Raw genomic sequence first — 20,364 nt, 5'->3', positions numbered from 1 at the left:
ACAGAGTGGTTTGTTTTGTGCTTTGTTGTGTAACTATGGAATGCCAAGTGATACTGGCTTCACTTCAGATTACTCAAGCAGGACAGTTTGCCTCCTAAAAAAAAGCACATGAATCCTTGGCAGCATGTCCTGGCAGCTGGAACCCCTGAGGGAATGGAGAGGTGCTGCTGCAAGAGAGTTCTTCCACTGAGGGGAAGGAGACACCACTTCCTAGGGTGGAGGAAGGTTTTCTACCTGCCTTTGATGCCAGCCTGCAGTCTGGCACGTTAGTGGGACTGATGGTCCTGAGCATTGTGTGTGAAAGTGTAGCACAGGCTGTGTCTGCCTTCACAGCCCTTGCTTGTCTCAGCACACTGCAGGTGTTGGTGTGATGGCCAGCCGCTCGTCGTATGATGCTCACTCACCCTGAAGCACCCAGCCTGATGAACTGACTGCTGCAATTAGCAACAGGGATTTCATACAGTGATGGTGGAAAGTGAAATCCCAAGTACTTCCTGATGTTCTTTACAATGATATTGCATGGAAACATAAGGAAAAACGTTTTCACTGGGAGGGTGGTGGAACACTGGAGTAGGCTGCCCAAAGAGGTTGTGGAGTCTCCCTCATTCAAAACCTACCTGGATGTGTTCCCGTGTGACCTACTGTAGGTGATCCTGCTCTGGCAGCAGGGTTGGACTAGGTGATCTTTCAAGGTCCCTTCCAACCCCTAACATTCTGTGATTCTGTGATACTGTGATTTTGTCTCTATAGACCAACGGTGTCACAGGGAAGAGACCACCAAGTTCATGCAAAGTTTTTCAGTTGGAAACACACCAGTACATGTAATTTGTTTCTTATGTCACTATGAATTATTCATTTGTTGGGTTTTTTTTTTTTTTATGGCAATGAAAACTGTCCTTTAAGCACTGACAAAAATTCTCACTGGGCCTCTTCACTGAATGCCTTTTGCTTAATAGTCCTAAATGCTTATGCTGTCCTGCAAAGGGACAGATATTAGAGTAGCTGGTAAAAAACCCATCTTGAACAGAAAAATGGCATATGGATATGCAGCATTCTGTGAGGGCATTTCTATTTAAATGTTACATTTCAGCAGGAAAATTCCAAAAGCTGCGACTGAAATTAGAACAAAATATGCAGGATATAACTGAAGCCTTCTCTCATTTTCTGTAATTCATGTGATGCAGCCTGAGTTTGCTAGGTCTGCTCATTGTACCTCACAACTTGACATTCCACAAATTGGTTAGATACTGAAGACCACAGGTAGGGAACAAGCTGGAAAGGGCATCATGCCCCTCTCTCCTGCCCATGCATTCCTGCTTGCTCCCAGCAAATCTGGCATTTTGCTTTGTTAGTATTTTTACCATTTAATGAGCTAGACAAAATCACTAGCACCAGTGCAACGGGAACAGAGAAGGGAAGGGGTGAGACAGAGTCACTCAGAGGGTTTGGTGCCAGGTGGCTCAGCTGGTGCTCCAGGCTGTGCCCAAAGCAGTGAGGAAGAGTTCATGCATGGGTTAGGCACCTCCAGAAAACATCTAGCTGTGTGACACACAGAGGTGATGCTCTCTTACAGATGTTTGTATCTCTTATGAATCCTAAGAGTTAGACAGATTTGCAGATGGTCAGCAAAATTACAGTTTCCCCTCTCCTTTGAGCCCTCTTTGGAAAGATTGAACAAGCACCAGCAATGGAGCTGCTCAGTGACTTCACCCATAAAGCAGGGCACAAAGATTTCTAAGAAATGGGAATTATCCTCAACATTTTTCCTCCTTTTAAATTATCACAGGCATAATTAAAAACTCATATGGTCATTTGATTAATTTAAAGAACTTCTTAATTACTTAGCTAATTACTCACCCAGAGAGTAGATGAGCAGCCAGCCTGCCATCTTCCTGAGGCTAGCAAAAACTGGAATGACAGTTCAACGACTCTCCATGTAGTAAATTTTGCTGTTAAATCTTTGCATTCCAAGCCATTAAAAAACAAACTAACATTATCAGAGATAACAGTGGGCAAAGAGAATTCCTGGGAAAGCAGACAAGAGGTAATAGAGGCAGTGAGGGAGAAAGAAAATAAGTCAATGTCTGTGGTGTGTCTCTGAATTAAAATAAGATTCACTTTTTCTCCCAGTTTTTCCTGACTGTTGTGTAGACAAGAGTTAATTGCAGCCACAAAGGCTTTCTCTGGTCTGCTAAGGAGTGTATTAGTTGAAAGGGATTCAATATGAGCCTTCTTCAGTGTTTCCTCTATTTTTAGCAAGTTCCCTGTGTTCAGTAAAGCATGCAAAGATGTTTAACTTGCTTGCTTAAAATGACTAGGAAAGCCAGTTTCTCAGCATTCTCTTCACAAGCTTTTTTTATCAGCAATGACTTTGGACAGAGTTGTAAAAGATTTGATCCAAGGTTGGGGAAAATGCCTCCAATAGCATCTTGAAAATATGAAAGTCAAACAAACTGGTCACCTAGACAGCTGACCAGAGATCCTCTCTGTAAAGCAGCTCGTCTGCCAACACATTATGAGTTAAGGTGAATACAAAATCAAAATAATAACCAATAATGTAATGTCATTTAGATCCTTCCCTGTGCACCTATGCTGAGTATGTTCAAGGCACAAAGGCCTGCCTTTTGGAGAAATAATCCTGGCTGGAGGAGCTGAATACCAGAGGCAGCCTGCAGAGTGGTGGCAAGCTGTCTGTAGTATACATACAGATCAAACAATGAAAATCTGAAGTCTGCCTGTTCAGAATAGGAAACATCAAGCAATTGATTTCAGGATAGACATAGTCCCTAAGTGAGACTAAGATTGCTTCTCCCCATTAACAGGGAGGCTGAGAGATCATTTCCAGGGTGGTAAACACAAATGAGGGCTTCAAATATGCTGTGAGGCAAAGGCTTCCTTAGAAATAAAAACTCTTCAAATGTACAACTAACTCACAGAGAGAGAGTCTTATGTCAGCCCAGTTTGACTGGGACCCCCCTGGGAGCTGTTAAAGATGTCTATCTGATGATGATGGAGACACTCTTTCTCTAGGATCTCCTCACAACCTAAATGAAAAAAAAAAATGAAAAATGTGCTCATCACCCCAAGATACCACATCTCTCACATCACCTTCTCCACTTGCAGGTCAAGTGGGATTATTTTATTATTTCCAGGGCAAGCCAGTTTGAGAAGTCCACCAAGGAACAAGACCAGGAAATTGTATTCATAGGTGTCGTGTTTGAAGTGTTTCTGACCACCACTCTCAAGTAATTCAAGCAAGCAAAAAAGGTAATATATTCATAGATACCTCCAAAAGTATTATAGGTGGTCACAGTACTACAAAGGACACCTGAAGAATGCCACATGGCAAGTGAAAAGGGCCAACTTGTCTTGCTTTGGAGAACAGGAATTTTCTTCTGCCTGTAGAATTCTTCTGTACAGCTGAAAACCTCATAAACTTAGGACTTCTTTTGCTTTGGCTGTGGAGCTGCTGACCATCGAGGAGGAAAAATTATGTCAGCCAGAGCCACACTTAGATCAATATGTGTTTTACAATGTTAAACACACTGAATAAGAACATCCCAAATTTGATAAATTGGATTCCCCAAATCAGTTCCCTACCTATAAAACCTCTGTATAGTTGTTATATTAATTATATATGATATAAAGTTAAACCACATGTGTAAAATTACCTAATGGTAGTATAGTAATATGTATATGTCTCTCATGTCTAAAGTAACAGATGCTATATATAAAACATCTGTATTCATAGGTTTAGAAATGTTAAAAATATAAAAAGCCTTTTACCTCTCAGTAACAATGTGAAACACTCAAATATGTTAATGATGACTGTTTCTACGAAAGCTAGCATTAGATAATTGTTCTGTAAGAGGAACAAATCATTCAGGGTGTAATAGGGAGGCCACCAAGAGAAAACACACCAGCTGCTTTTTCACTGAACACTACACAGCACTTACATGGGATTCAGATGCAGGGGGTTCAGTGAAAAACTGTACTTCATCAGGTAGTTATTATGCATCTTAATTTTGCCTAGTCAGGTTTAAATCTGGCACTTCTCCTGGCACATTTGAATTTACAATGTGCATATCATTCTTTTATGTCTATAAAACTGTGCAGAGGTTTGTGGGCCAAATGCTACTGTTTCATCTAGGCTTGAGAAGACAGAAGAGGCTGGGAAAATGGGTTCAGGTGGTTCCTTTTCTCCTTTACATTGTAACACTTCCCACATGAATGGTATTTTTCTACTTTATTCAATCCATTCCTCTCAAACAATTAAAAAACAAACCGGAAACCTCAAGAGGCAGATGTGCAGAACATCCATGCTTGCAGGCACCATTCTGGGTGCATTCAGTGATTTCTTGTAAAGCACTGATGCAGCAGTGAGCTCCTGTGGATCAAGAAAGGGGCACAGGAACTGCCCAAACCTCTCTGTGTGCAGACACACGTGTGCATGCCTATGGCAGTTTTATTTGTGGTGCCGTAGTAACTGAAATCTGCTCAGGGCAGTATTAAGCAGCAAAGGTGCTTTCTGAGTCTCCCTACACAGCCTTCTACTGACAAAGGTGATAAAATATTTATTTTCCAGCTGCATTCAGGAACAGGAACTATGATTTCCTCCGGCTTGTTGCTGTTGTACTGAAGCCGGCTTTCATACAGAAGCTGGCAGCATGGGGCTGATCTGCATTATTGTGTGAGGGTGTTAGTGTGACACAAATTAATAAGTGATGGCATTATGTAATGGCCCCGCTGAAATTTCTGTTCCAACACAAGATGAAATAGTGGTGCAAAAGAGTATATGAATGTTGTATTGAAAGCAGACATGCTGAATTATTATGGCTGCTTTCCCAGGGAAGTGTAGTGGAATAGCAGTCACTCAGGATTTACCCAGTTTCTGTGCAAGGAATATGTGGTCTTTAACCACCTGGTATCCTTTTCTACAAGCTGAAGTCACAGCCTCCTGAAGTGTATTGCTACAAGTGAAAGAAAACATTTGTTTGATGAGCCGTAGAACTGAACAGACCAGGCATATTAAACTACTTTATGTTGTTTTACTCTCAAAAACTTGTTTATCAAACTCAAACTCAAATTCAACTAATGTACGCAGTTAAAAGAACGCTTTGTGGATGTTTCACATGGCCACTTTTTACCTTGTGGTTTGTGAAAACTGTGGGCTTTGTTCTTTGTACGATTGATTGCATTAGCCTTTTTTTATGTCCATGGGCACAATGAAGAGTGTTTGCCTGTGGTTTCCCAGGCACTACAACACAGCCTTCTGTAAGAGCCTTTTTAAACTTACATAGGATTTTCTGCACCAGCAGCCCTGAGAGTCTGCACCTGACCCTTGCCAGAAGAAACTCTCATCAGCCACTAAGTAGCTGAGCCACAAGGACTAGGCTTTGCTGTGTGACAGGGGTCATCACAGTCACAGTGATTGATAGGCACTAGTTTTGGTTGTATGCTAAAAGTGGGTTCTCCGTGTTCTTGACTAACCACTTGCTCAACAAGTTGCCCATTTATGAACCCTAAATACCCTGAATTGTCTTAGAGTTTCCATGACTGACTAAGCTACTGTGCTCAGAGAAAGACAAGGATAAAGTGCTGGACTTAAACTGCACGTCAGATGTCCAAAGAAGATAGAACCAAGTATCATGGAGATGTCTTCTGTATTTAAAAATGCCCCCCTCCCCCACCCCAAACCCCAATGGAACTGCTTTAACTGAAAAGTTAGGCTGAAAAATGTGCACAAGCTCTCTTGGGTTGGTTTTAGTCAAGCTTGTATTTACTTAATCAGTCAGAAAAAACTTGAGATTAAAGTGATATGAATCATTCATGGTGAAATCAGAGTTTCCACACAGAAAGTTGTAATTTAACTAAACTGTTTTCAATGGAAAGTGCTGTCCTGCTACCTGGGGGAAGGCTCTGACCTGAGCTTTCTGCTGACCCATTCTGGTTTCCTTGCAGCTTTCTTTTTTTCCAACAGGAAGGTAAGGTATTTGTTTCCCTTTTATAGCTCATTGTTGAGGAGCTCTGTCATGCACAGCAGAATCCATGGCACCTCCTGGAGCAGTTCAGTGCCTCTTGCTCCCCTTTGTCTAACTACGATTCTCACTCTTTAATATGTCTTTCAAATACCAGAGACCCCTTCCCCTTGCACAGGCCCCAACACCATGCTCTATTGTTTGGATTTGGGAATCTTTAAACCCCTGCATGCAATGCTGGGTAAGAAGCACATCACCACGATGCTCAACAGAGAAGTGCTCTCTTTCCATAAAGTAAAACATCAGTTTAATCTTTAATTCAAGGATGTCTTTTGAGGATCACAGCCCTAGCTTGGGAACAAAGTGTGTTTGAAAACAGTCAGAGGCATAAAATGAAATATTAATCCATGCATTTGTGGCATCCAGGCTGGATTATGCTAATTCTCTATCTGCAGGTCTTCCCAAGGCCACCTCCTACAAAACACAGCTTGTACAGGATCTGGCCATGGGATTTAACTGGGTACTGCAGACAAACAGCCCACCTCCCAGACACTAAGCTTGGGGCCTGCTTGGAGACCTCAGTTCCTCTTTATCTCCAGATATGCACTTCAGTTGCCAGAGGCAAAACACATGCATAACTGTAGCTATTTTTAGTCACTAAAAAGGTCTCAGCTTCAGGGTGTGTCTACCTGCACAAGAAACAAACCCCACAGAAAATCTGTAAGCATGGTTTGCAAAATCTACAAATACACTAGGCAAGCTATGGCTCTTTGCCTCCTAAGCACATCATTCCAGAACGCAGGAATGATTATCACAGTCATCCTTCTTCTTTTAGGGGATTGAGTGGCATTTCCTCAGGGAAATAATTAATTAAACTGAAAAAGCAAGAAAATGAGGGTATTGTGAAGAGCTGTGTTGCACACCAGTAAGCTAGGATATGACCAAGGTAAAGAGAATGTCAGTTTGTATGAGAGAAAGGAAACCACCACTGCAGGTGAGTATGGCTAAAAAAAAAAAAAAACACTGAGGGAAGAAAACAAAAAAAATTAAAGCTAACATTACCATCCAGGTACTTACAGCAATACCAAAGTTCCAGCTGAAACAAAACCACATAATGAAAACTATGTCAGTCAAGCAAAGAGAACACATCATCAATTTGCTTTGGAAAATGACATAAAATTCTTTACAGCTGGTAAAGACAGTTTGGATAACAGGGCCCAGAGTGGAGCCTTGGGCAATCTTGCTGGTAGTCAGCTGATGTCAAATGATGGTGAGGCAGGCATATCCAGAACACAGATCAACTGCTGCTCGTGGCTGGAAGGTGGCTGAACTCGTGCATCTTTGGAATACTAAGTGTGAGAGTGTTCATGCACTACCCTGCAGTACAGATACATACCATTAAAGGCATCATCCTTCAAAACCTATGGAAAAAAGAGTACTTCCCTTGGAGGGACAGTTCTTCTGAAAGTCTTGTGCCAGCTGAGAAGGCACATCAAGGAACAACACTTCGAAGGATTTAAATGAGCCCAGGACAGAAGAAAGAAGGGAGAGGTGGTGCAACAACCCAGCAGCAAGTCAAACATAGCCAGATTCTAAGCTAAGACTGATAACCCCCCACCAGACTTATTTTAAAAATCACATTAATATATGGCTATGAATCTTCTTGAACAATTTTGGGTTTGCATCTACCCAAAATAGTTTTTGGATTTCCAGGCCCAGTGAAGAGCAGAAAAAAGCAGCACTTCCTTTGCTTGTGGCCTGAAGGTCTCTCCCTATGCAAGAGCAGGCATGCCAGTCATGTCACTTATTAAACCCAATCCAATTACGTCTTAATAAAACTTATGAAATGATGCTCTGAGCATGCATTGATAAATGGTGTAGGAAAATAGCAGGTATTTTAAACAGGCTGTGAAGTATTCATGCATTAGCTTGTCTCAGTTCCTTTGAACTTGTCCAGAAATGTAGCTGAGGCAGGTGATAAGACAGGTTGTGGAGTCTCCTTGTCTGGAGAGATTCCAAACCCACCTGGAAGCATTCCTGTGCAACCTGATCTAGGCATACCTGCATTAGAAAGGGGGATTAACTAGATGATCTCCCAATATCCCTTCCAGCCCCTACCATTCCATGATTCTGTGTTTGGAGGGGACTGTAAAAGCTTCTTAGGCTCTAATGATGAACATAAGTAATTATGAAGCAGAAGATGTAAATTAAGCACTGGGGATGACACAGCTGGCAGAGCCCAAACCCTGTCAAAGGCTGGAGGAAGCAGCACTTTCTCATCTGATTTATACAAGGCTATGGAACTAAATATAAAAACAAATATTATGATTGGTAGGCAGACATTTTAATATGACCTTGAATGTGTCTACCCTGCTTTTGGTTTCAGTTTTAATGATACCACCAATCACCAACTTTGAGGTTTGGAATCAACAATCCCATTAAGATGCATGAAGAGTACTTTTTTTCTTGAGAGATAGCTTCAGGCAGGTTGCAAACCTGTATATCAATGCACTGGTTACATTGCTCACATTTTCAAGATAGCATCAAGGAGTGAAACTGGAAATTCCTGAACACCACACTGCACCCAGACCTCTGCAGCAAGGCCTGCACCTGTGAAATACTTAGAGAGCTGCTCCCACTTTTCCTAGGAATCCTTGCAAAGTGTTTCTCCTAATTTCAGTTACAGATTTTGCATCTTTCCTTAGAGAAAATATCTACTCAGTGAATGCTGAGATGCTGGCAGAGCATTTAAAGCTATTTAAAGGCTTTTTCACATCTGTTTTCACAGACAAAGCCTGTTAAATGGTAACAATAACTGCATGCATTTTACTGGTAAGCAACCAATTTCTATGACAGATAACAAAAGCTTCCACTGAAATGAGCAAAAAATCTAGATCCTTTAATATCTGAGTCCATGAACATTGTGCTCTAGTCATTGCTGTAAACACTGCTTATTGAAGGACTCAGTGTGTGCTGTCATTAGGTTACTCATAAGCATCGCTGGCAGACAGTCACGTGGTGTGTAACCCCACGTATTTTGTGTCTGGTGCAAACTCAAAATGTATTCTGTGGTCCAGAACAAAACACTTTTGTTCTACCCTCACCTCTCAGCTGATCATCCACCAACAAGCCTTCTCCTAAAGAATAGCATGTGATGGCTGGATGCCACTGGTCACCAGAAAAATGCCATGCGCTGGAGCGCTCTCAGCTTCCTAAGCCCTGAAGACCATGCAAGGCTTTCAAACTCCTACATCAGTAACACTGGAGTGTAAGCATCAGAGACGCTCTGTTGCTGGTAAGCAGCTGGCAGGTAAGGGTAGAACAAAAGTGGTTTGTTTTGTTCTCTCACAAGGAAAGGTGAGAGATTATATTCTGGTCTTCTCTGCTAGTGTCTGGCTAAGATCAAAGACTGTCCACTGCATCATCCATATAGCTGACTGGGACAGAATACCAGAGGGAGACTCACCTGTAATATAAAAGGCTGTCAAGAAGACTCAAACCCACTTTTTGATACTTCATAAACTCTTTCAGGCCTTACTGGTGCTTAAAACCAACCTTGAAAAGTCTTTTTTGTTGTTGTTTGTTGTTGTTGTTTTTTTGGTAACTATTTGTTTTTTATCCTGATGCCATGTCCAGACTCTCCCAACCCAAACAACTCCAGGGGAGATTTCTGGGCAAGCTAAAGGCATGTTTTCAGCGCTACTGTTTCTCCCCTTGCTGAGATGGTCTCCTGTGGGAGAGATGAGACCATCTGTCAGCAGCAGTGACGCAGGCAAGTGAAAACTGATAGACACTCATTTGTGCATTTCTTCCTGTCACAGTTTTTGCATCTACAAAATACATGCTCAGGATTTGCATATTCCAAGTGCCTTAGACAAAGTAGTCCTGTATAATTGTGTGCATTTGCCTCTTTTCTGAATTGCACTTTCCTTAAGAGGTCTAATTTCTGCTCCTTCCAGCACAAATGCCAATATTTTTGGGGTACATTTCCAGGAAGGCTGTAGCATTTCCCTCTCAAAACATCAAGGTTACATCAGATGAGCTGCTTTTGTTTATATCTCCCCCAAATTCTGTTTGTCTGTCAAACCATCCCTCAGCGAATCTATGGAAAAGCCTACTTGACCCTCAACACTTGCATGTTCAGCTTGAGGTTTCTCCCCTGGATGCTCTCCCAGCCACTGCCTTTGGACACCTCCTTGGAGAAGGGATTTCTCACTTCTAAGAAGCCTAGCCCACCACTGAACAGTACCAGCTGCTATACCAAATTTAATTTGTGAATTTGCCAGGCATATACAGGAGCCAGGCCACAGTGTGGTATGATGGCCTGCCCTTGAGAGTGACAGCACTGGAAAGTGAGATGTCAGCAGATGGCACAGGCCTACATGTTATACACTGCTGCCTTTAAGAGACTCTAGATCCAAGTCCCTCCTCCTGCTACCCCTTAGTTGATGTTTTTGCAGAATCTTTCTCCAACTGCCTCTCTTTCTTTTCCCTCTTGATGTTGCTGATGGAAAAGGTCGTGAAGACAGAAAAAGGTCTCACCCAAATCTGTACTGATCACACTGAAGTGATCACTGAAGATGCCCCAGCCAACAGCAGCACATGCTGTCAGCAAGCTGTACTGGGATCAAAGATTTGTTCTTAAGAAGCATTTCTGTTAAGTTTGGAGAGTACAAGCAAATTCACCTCTCCTTTTACACTCAAAGAGCTTTTACTGCACAGCTGATAGACTAGAAAAATCTTCAGCTGTATTGTTATTAATGCCAGCAAACATGACTGAAAATACACAGGGCTCATATTAATTGCTTATGGCTTATATTACCCATCAGAACCATAATGCTATCAAAGTCATATGCTCCATTTACATCAGCTCTAGCATTTTTACCTTGAGTACATATTATAAGCTATCAAAATGCCCATAATGAACACAAAAGTGCCATCCTGATTTAGAAGCCTTTCAAAAGTAGTAGTGCTAGGTCACTAATCCTTATTTAGAATTGCTTCTCAGAGTAATTGGTACATCTTCCTGAAATGCTGTCCTTCAATCTTTTCACTCCATAATCTCACTCCTTACAAACAGCCACAGAAATATTTGTATTTTCAGTACATAAAGGATCATAAATCAAAAGTGAAGATCCTGTTTTATTTTGACTATTAAAAACATTTCAATAACACCTCCAGTCTGAGCAGGTATGTTGCCAATTGCTTTCCAGTCTTGTTTGATTATAGGCAAAGTAACCCTGGGACTGCTTTTGTAAATGAATATGGCATTTATATTATTCCTCAAAAAAATGGCTGTGGCAGGACTTATGTTTGTTTCTGCTGAAATACACTACACACTCATTTATTAGGAACTGCAAAATTAGGATATTTCCCCCTAGTTATTAAACTCAAGTAATACTGAATTAAACATGTATATGAAAAGATGTATATGTACACCTGTGTATGATTCCCCCCTCCCACACTTCCTATCTAGTAATCTAATACACTCTGAAGCATTTTGTTAATTGTTTTTAATTCTTTTCTTCTAAACTTGCTACACCAGCAAAGAGCACAGGCAGGTGCTCCATCTTCCAAGAAATTCTGTTGAATTCCAGTCCCCTATTTTTGAAATCATGGGGCCCACGCAACAACAGGTTTGGGCTATATTTTGCATGACAAGTTTTATTTTATCCCTTGAAGCTTTACAGCACATTGTGAGTCAGCTAGAAAGTCAAGAAACCAACGTTAAAAAAGTGGCTTAGTAGCCACCAAGTGCAGAACTGAAGATGGGATGTAGTTATCTAACACTGATGTTCCTCTGCAGAGCTCCACAGACACAACTTACATAAAGCAAAGGATCTGCCTGCAAGTCTTGTCTTCCACCATATTTCAGGTTGATATGCCTTACAGTGTTTGAGAAAAGAGATATTTGTAGGTGCCTACCTCATGGAAAATACCTAGTTTGACACTCCAGTCCTGCAAAATAACCCTGAAAAATAAACCTGAACTTCCTTAATTCCTTGGAGAGTATCACTGAAGTTAATGGGATTCAGTGTACACAAAGTAGCAATCCTCTCTGAAAGATTGGTAGCCTGCACAGGATAGGAAAATAACCTGTCTTAAAGGAACCTACATCTGTAGGAATCCTAAATCTCCCAGGAGAGATCTGCTTAGATGCCATTGGTAACATTTTCTATACCTTTAAAGGTATAGATGCTGTGTTTTAACCTGCTCCCACTGAACAGTCATATCTATTCCAAAGGACAGACTATCAGAGAATGACACATGCTGGGTGCAATGACAGCCAGGAAAAATAGTGTGTCCATAAATAAACATATGAACCTAGAAGAGAGGAATATTATGAGTCATGATAAATAGTCAGCTCACACTCTACACTTTCTATAAATATTTATCTTAGCAACATTTGGCTAGTGGCGAAACAGCTATTAGCATGAAAAATAGAGCTCTCATAATATGACATAGAGGTTTCCAGTGTGTGCACTGTAGGAGGTATTTGGTGCAGTGAAAAAGCCAAGCTATGCATTTAACCAGGGTTCCCATAATAAGCTTATTTAAGGCTTCAGCCTTTCATTCCAGGCTCCTCTAGCTGTCACAATTGTCTCATCAGTACCAAGCTAATATTTATTCTGTTCTGGATGATGAATCAGGCCCTAAAAGACAATTCTTACATTCACTACTCATCTTTCTATCCAGAGAGCAGGAATTAAGTAAGGAATCAGCTTTTAATGTAGGGTGTTATTTTAGCAGCTCAAATTTAACACTATGAAAAGCTGCTTGCAAAAAGGATGCTAAAAGTGTTCGCTCAGATGCTGTGTTTCAAGGAATTTGATCTCACATTGTTTTATGCCTCTGGGATAAATAATTACATTTTACGTGGAGTTGTTCATGAGAATTGTGAAAAATATAGTGATCCTGATCCAGCCAGTCCCACCACACTGAGCTAAAATACCAACTGACAGACCAGGCTGCAAGGAGGTGACCACAGCCCCAGCTGGGCCAAAAATGGCCAGATCTGCTGAGCCAGTGGCTGTTTATTGAGGAGTTTGTGCATGGTATAATTCACTTTATCACAGCCTATCCCCCTTAAGCCCACTGTTTTATCTGTATTTTAACAAGTGGTTTTCTCCCCAGTTCTTTTCCCATCTGCTTCAAAGATACAGCATTTCGTTATCTTTAGTCCCATCCTCACACGATTTGAGGTACAACAAAATGTCTCATCACTTACCAAACTCTGGGGCTCCTACATAGACAAGAAGGCCAGCTAAACATCCTGTTAGCTACTCCCTCAGGTTCCCACAATTTTAGTTTCTAAAATTTGAAATTTCTCTGTAGGTACACCCCCCCCCAAAAAAAATATTGATTAGGTCTCTGTTCAACTAGAATGTCTCAATTCCACATTCTAAAGGCCCATACACCCAATGCTGGCTTTTGCAGCAAAGACAGATAATATTTGTTTCTTTATGCTAAACTTTATAGGTTAAAAGAATTAGAATTTTGTTAAAATATATTTGCATTTATAGATTCTCCTTATCCAAAGGTCTGTCTCCCATACAAAAAGATGCAAGGACATGTAGATTTACAAATGAATTAATTGTACTTTCAGTATATAATTAGGTAGTGAAAATTGAGGTCACTGAGCAGCATAAGAAATGTTCAGTATACAGTTCTGAAATGATAGCTCAGTTTCTTTTCTCTCTTCATATTCTAACAACAGTTTTACAGAGCACAACTGAATCCACTTCTGTGCTAATTCACTCGCTGTTCTAGTTTAATGCTTGACAGTTTACTGCTTTAGTAACAGCTCCTGTTTGCTGCAGGTTTAAGTGTGCAACATTCCACCAGCATGTGCCCTAGTCTGCTGGTCTTCAAGAGAGAAAGCTACAAGACGTTTAGCACTACCTTGTTAAAAACTCTGCTGCTAGGGACAGACCTGCTTGAAGCAGCAGCTTGGTGTGGAGAACCAGAGCTCCACTCAGCCCATACTTCTATTGTACTTCAGATAACAGATGGCAGAACAGAGGGAGGTGAAAAGAACAGGTCCATAAGTCTGCTCTGTCCTGCTAGCTCAGGACTACTGTCCCTACCACCATCTCTCACCTTTACTGTCCCAACCACTGTCTCTCACCTTCTGGGTCTTCCATGGCAGCTGAAGACTCACATCTCTCCTTCATGAAACACTTCCATGGGCTCTCCCTTTTCTCATTGACTTTAATCAGCACTGAGTCTCTTAGCAAGAATTCAACCCTCACTGCAGAGTGATATATCACTTCAAAACTGAGGCCTGAGATTAGGTGTACTAGACTTCAGAAATAAGAGAAAACTCTAAGAGAAGTTTCAGATACATGCAGTAGGTTCCTGTGTAAGTGGTACAACAAGGAGAAAACTGATACCTGCCTGGACATGTTCATGTGCAACCTGGTTTAGGCAAACCTGCTCTAGCAGGGGGGGGTCAGACTAGATGATCTCCAGAGGTCCGTTCCAACCATTACCGTTCTGTGATTCTGTGATGCCTCTCTTCTCCCTTCCTTCAGACCCAAACACTGGCACACTGGTGCACTTTTACTTGAAAGGCAGTGAACATACCTGTGGTTTCAGTGATGTATGAAATAAGACAAAATACTTGTAATTTCAGCTGCTGAAAGCATGCAGAGATTAGTAGCTAACTTTTGCTTTTCAATTTAACTGAATCTGCTGTTCTGTATTTCAAGAGGCACTTCTGGTTTAAGAAGGAAGCCAGGTTGCTGTGCTCACCAGTGCACTCGCTCCTCCACTCCTCTGTAAGAAAGTGATGCCATTATCCTTCTTAACGTTGTATCAGATGTCCATTGACACCTGAGACGACTTCTAAGAAGTTACTTTAGATACTTGCAAAACCTGATGCTTACTTTTTATCCTTTCTGGCTGAAAAACATGACCAGCTTTAGTCACAACAATGTGAGAATACAAAACTAATACATGTGCCCTTACTGTTGGCTATAAAGAGCTCACAGCTAGTTAACAGCTAAACAAATTTTATAATTCTTAAAATCACTGTGGATTACGAATGCTTTTCTTTTTCTAAACCTACAGTATGCCAGCCACTCAAGTTTTCTAAAAATATCTTCAAGGCAAGCTGGGCAGCAGAGATTATATTACAGGGCTTCTTTTAAGGTCATTTGAAAGATCTATGCTTCCAATCTATGCTTTAGTACCTGTGTTTTGCAAAAAATCATCAGCAGCCACACATGCTCATCAGCCCCAAGCAGGACTAAATTGCATTCTCAGAAAGAGGTATTGTATTCTTTTTCTCACCTCTGATCAGCATCCTGAAAGGAAGGGAAACAGTCTTTGAAACAGAAATTACTTCTTCCTTCATGGAGTGCTTTGTCAAACACAATCCATATATTTAAGTGTCTTTATTTTGTGAGAGAGGAGGTTTGAGGGCAAAGAAATTCAACTAAACCAGATATTTGTCTTAATTCTTTACATCAATGCAGCATCTGACCAGCAACATCTCATCTTGCTGTAAAAGTAATTGTACTTACTGCCATCCCCATATATTCTAAAATGCAATTAATATATATTCATCCTATAGTTAAAGGCATTTGCCTTCACTTAAATCTCACTTTAAACCTGATATACCCAAATTCTGAAGAGGACATAAGGAGTGGTTTATAAACCCCACACCTCCCTCCTCCATGAAGATGTACTCAGAAAAAAGTTATTCCAAAGGGGCAAAAATGCATCTCCAGTCCATCCTCTTCACCTTGGTACGAAACAGATTGCTGTGAATATTTTCATCAAACAGGCAGCAGTATCTGATGATCACACTACCTTGCATGAAAGTACAATACTTAAGTTTCAAGACATCCAGTGACAAAAGGGTAAACCATACTGTTGAAACTAGAAGCAAACAATTTCAAATTACTAATAATATATGCAATACTGCTGGTAGCAGGGCCATGGAACTTGGCATAGTGATGGAGAACTTAATCAACAACATACCAGACACCATGTACATGTGTTTTCCCCAAATTTTAATAACAGAAGTAATTGTAAAAAAAATGTAGCACATCATATGAGTACAGAGTTTAAGGATGTAAAACTGCAATAGTCCCTAAGCAGTAAACCTATTGTATCTGCAGTGTACATATTTGTTGTTGTTATATACACATTACACACATCCAAAATATAGGATGCTCAAAGTATCAGAAAGCTTCCAGAAACACTGTGGCCATTTCTCCTAACTCTTTTGTGGATTACATGTGTTTTGGCAAGCACTATGCAATGTTAACTGTGGTTTTGTGAGAAGTTTGACACCTCTTCTGACTATAATACTTTCTTTTCCTGAAAGAAAAGTTCTAACTGGAAAAGCAATGGAAAATGTTAAATTTAAATTCTTTCACCATACTGATTTATTATCAGGTTTAGATTCTACAGCTTCTCAAAAACTGAGTGAGGATCTCCAATTTCATGGTGGAAAACAGCAAATCCCATTTTAGCTAGTAGCACAGTTTTAATTTTAAATGAGATTGGACTATCCAAACAGCCCTTCCACTATATAAATAGCTCATAAAACTTCCTAATAAACCTTACTATTTATAAAATAGTTGATTAGTCATGCAGTATTCTGTAATAAAATCCCATAAACACCCCAAACCCACACCTACTGATTCACATAGTGTTTACAGAAAAAAAGAGCACAATATACAACTTCATGCTTTATTGTTGCATTATCACCACATTGACAACTACAGAAAATTTATTTTTCAATCATTTCAAGGCAACATTTGAGTATCTCCTGTGTTTGTATGTTATTGTAACATACTTTACAAGTATCAATAACCATCACTGGGAAACCAGACCCCTAGTTATGATTTTTTACTTTGGGCAAGTTAATGCTATGGTAAGAACACCTATGTACAAACATGGATACCTCCCACCAATATCTCCCACCAATGTTCTCATACAGAGACATTTTCTAACCATATAGGAATTCCTGGACTCTACTAGCCACTAAAGCTACGCTGAGAGTCACATTCCCTTTTACAAACTTATATATCCATCTAACTAACCAAAGGCAAAATTCAGGTATGATCTATATATGCTGTATATATATCACATTAACAACCAGAAGCAGTAGTTAATAATTCAAAAGCATCCATGTTCCTAATTTTTAGTATCAGAATGCAAATGTTGTGTTGCTTTCAGAAGCTGTTACTAGACACAGAGCAGAGGTACCCACTCCCAACTAACCGTTGCTTCTACAACGAGGTACTGCAGCTTTCCACTGCAGTCACTGGAGTTGAGAGTGATCCAGCTCATCTTGAAAGACATGTCTGGTCAAAGATGCCACAGTTAAACTCCACTGACTACATAACCATTGACTGCAGCTGAAGTCTAGACACTACTTGAAATGTAGGCAGAAGACTAGGAGAGCTGGATCCTACCTACCTCACTCGCAAGCCAGCAGCTACCAGTACCAAGCAACTGTGATTTATCTGCTTTGCTGCTGATGCAGCACACTGGCAGCTACTGGATGCACTATCAATGAGTTGCCACTCTTTTTCTTTCCTGACTTTGCACACGTTTCTGCCAGTGAATTACCCTGTACAGAAATCCACAAGGCTCAACAACGCTACCTTTATGAAAGAGTCACTCGTGTGCATCACTTCCGCGCTCACCAGTGGCTACGAAGAAGGCCTCGGACGTACCCAACACCAGAAACTGTTAAAAATTGTGCATATTCTAATACAGAATAATTCTTACAAACAACACTTGTTCCTTAAGGCAAGTATGGCTATCTGATCAAACTGAAAATAAGAACTGCATATACAGATTGTACATCCTTTCTTTGGTGTAGAATAAATATATTCATGCATATTCTTTGCAAAACATCACTTCCATTTCAAGCCTATGAAAAGATGAAAATATCAGGACCCTCTCATCCACATAAAGTGAGTTGTTATTTTACTTGTAAAATGGGTCCTAGTTCATGTGATTTTCCCCCCCGTTTTAAATCAGCTACTCCAAGAATAATTATTTAATCTGCAGAAATTAAAAGCAAATAATATTTTAAAAACTCTTCTCACTGGTTTTCTACACTATTTGAACAGAATGAACTAGTAAACTGACCCCAAACTTTCACTAACTTGCCAGGTGAATGTTTGCAGCACTAGCTCTAGCACTCACTTTTTTGACGTTAGTGTAAGTTTTATAAACCTAGAGGGTACTAAAGGCTGTACTGTATTTATAGTTGGTTAAAAACAGAAGCATACTTTTAAAAAGTAGGTGGATTGTTTAAGAAAAATATTTTTCAGGGCTTCACAGAGATGAGTTGCAGAAAGAAAATAGAGCTAAGTGAATTTGAACTGTGCAATCAAAGGATTTAATTGTGGCCACAACTAATCTGATTGCTCTATTTGAAAAGTAACTTTTTATTCTCTTGTATCATTACTGACCTTATCCATAATAAAATGACTAGGAAAAAATATGGTGTGCAACACAGGTTATGTCATGAAGATAAACACATTAACTAATGGTATCTCTTAATATCTCAAACTGTAAGTTTAAAAACAACAAACAAACAAAACCCCAAACCATGTTTTTGTCCAGTTCATTTTAATTTCAATTCTGGAGGGTCCTGATCTCCTTCAGCTTGTTACTGGAACCAAGAAATCATCACCACATAAAAAAAATAGTCCCTAGTGAGACTCATGAGATCAAAAATTATTTGCCTACAGCAGCAGTGCTCTTGTAGTCTGACTTGATTCCCTTTTCCATACCCACAGACCTTGAAATGGAAGAACGACAGCAAGACTGTGTGAATGCAAAGGGATGTAAAGAAAATTCTGCTGGATTTCTGCCCACTTGAAAATGTTTTGGGGCTCTTTTATCACCTCACTAATTGAAATTAGAGGGCACAGTCACTAGGGTTTAACACTGTAGGATACTGAAGGCTGCAAAAGTTCTATGTAATCAAGACAACCACGGATTTCTGTTTCAACACACAAAACAAACTCCATCAGATAGTAAAGGTACCGGTGCAAAAGGGCTACTCTTCCTTACCAGCTTAACATAAAAGCTACATTAGCTATCTGCTACTGCTATACCACAACTAAAAGTACAACTTTTAAGCTCATATATCATATAATTCATACTTAAATTTTATCTTGGAAATAAGAAAATCTTGTAAAAAATCCACCCCGATCAGAAAACACTTAACAGAGAATTTTTCACCTGGGATAGCAACTGAACAATGTCTTCATTCTTATTAACCTTTGAGAATTAAAGTAAAATAAATCACCTATTATTTTAGAGATCAGTTTTACTGATTTGACAGTATGACTCCTAAAGGATTTCCATCTTCTCTTGAAAACTTAGTCGCTGATGGCAGTTTGACCGAGATTTCGATGGAGAGCTCACTTGCGAGGCTGGTGGATGTGCTGTTTGACATGTTGTGGGTGAGGAAGCTTTTCCACAGAAGGATGTGGTTTCTGGTGAGCCACCTGAGCTGCAGCTGGAGGGAAGTCCTTGTCACCCTGTTCAAAGAACACACCAGGAAAAATTTAAGAAATCTTAAAAGCATACTTCCCAGTTCAGTGGTTGTAAGCTTTAAAAAATGTGAAAAGCAGATGGAAAACAATGGAAAACAGTGTTGCATGTTACTCTGCAGTTCTCCTGTACACATCCTGTCTTGCTATTCTTTTAGCCAACTTCAGAATTTCTCTCTTACCCAAGTTTCACCTCTTCCAGTTACACACATTCCAAGAATCAGCTCTGTATGGTCAGATGTCCTTGACCTGATTGCTCTTCACAAAGCAACCAGAAAGTGGAGACTATTTTACAAGTTAAGGCAGTGTGAAAAGCCACCTGCATGAGAAAACCTATTGGAGGAATACCAGTTCTGAAGGAAGAGAGGCAGGATCTAAAACTATTTTTGATACAAATTTTAGGGTTGGCTGGCCTTTAAGTTTAACGTGCTACTTTAACCAGGTCTGCTAGTGGTAGTTCCCATGTGCTGCTGCGGGGCAGGCTCAGTTCAGGTGTAGCCTTTTTGCCACATAATTACCGCTGTAGTTCCTAGGGTCAGTTCCAAGATCTCAAAAAGCAATTGGAAACAGCTACTACCAATGCTCAGTGTCAGAGGAAGGAGAATAGCACCACAACTTCCCTCTTTAGAAACTGAGACAAGCGTATCATAAGCCTGAAATTTCCTGCATTCCATTGGCTCACAGAAGTATGTTGTACAAAGCTGATGTCTCAGATGGTCTGTTTCACATCTGATCTCCTTTTTCAGTCTACCCCAAATTATTTGCTATTTTTTTTTTCAAATCTTGATCATTAGGTTAACATTTTCCCACTTATTTCTCTACTCCAAATTGCTACCATTTTTCAAAGATCT

At 40.2% G+C, this 20,364-nt stretch overlaps 1 protein-coding gene across 1 annotated transcript in view; it reads right to left on the bottom strand.

Moving 5' to 3' along the window:
- Positions 1-19,381: 19,381 nt before the first annotated feature.
- DAP (death associated protein) overlaps positions 19,382-20,364 on the bottom strand; it is a 49,588-nt gene continuing 48,605 nt past the window's right edge. The window contains exon 4 of the mRNA XM_054381914.1: positions 19,382-19,501. Coding sequence (XP_054237889.1) covers positions 19,382-19,501 — 120 coding nt within the window. The remainder of the gene's footprint in view (positions 19,502-20,364) is intronic.

Source organism: Indicator indicator, chromosome 6 (assembly GCF_027791375.1).
Source record: "Indicator indicator isolate 239-I01 chromosome 6, UM_Iind_1.1, whole genome shotgun sequence".
NCBI classification, from domain to species: Eukaryota; Metazoa; Chordata; class Aves; order Piciformes; family Indicatoridae; genus Indicator; species Indicator indicator.
The sequence above is the reverse complement of the archived record's forward strand: the minus strand, read 5'-3'. Positions and strand labels throughout refer to the sequence as shown.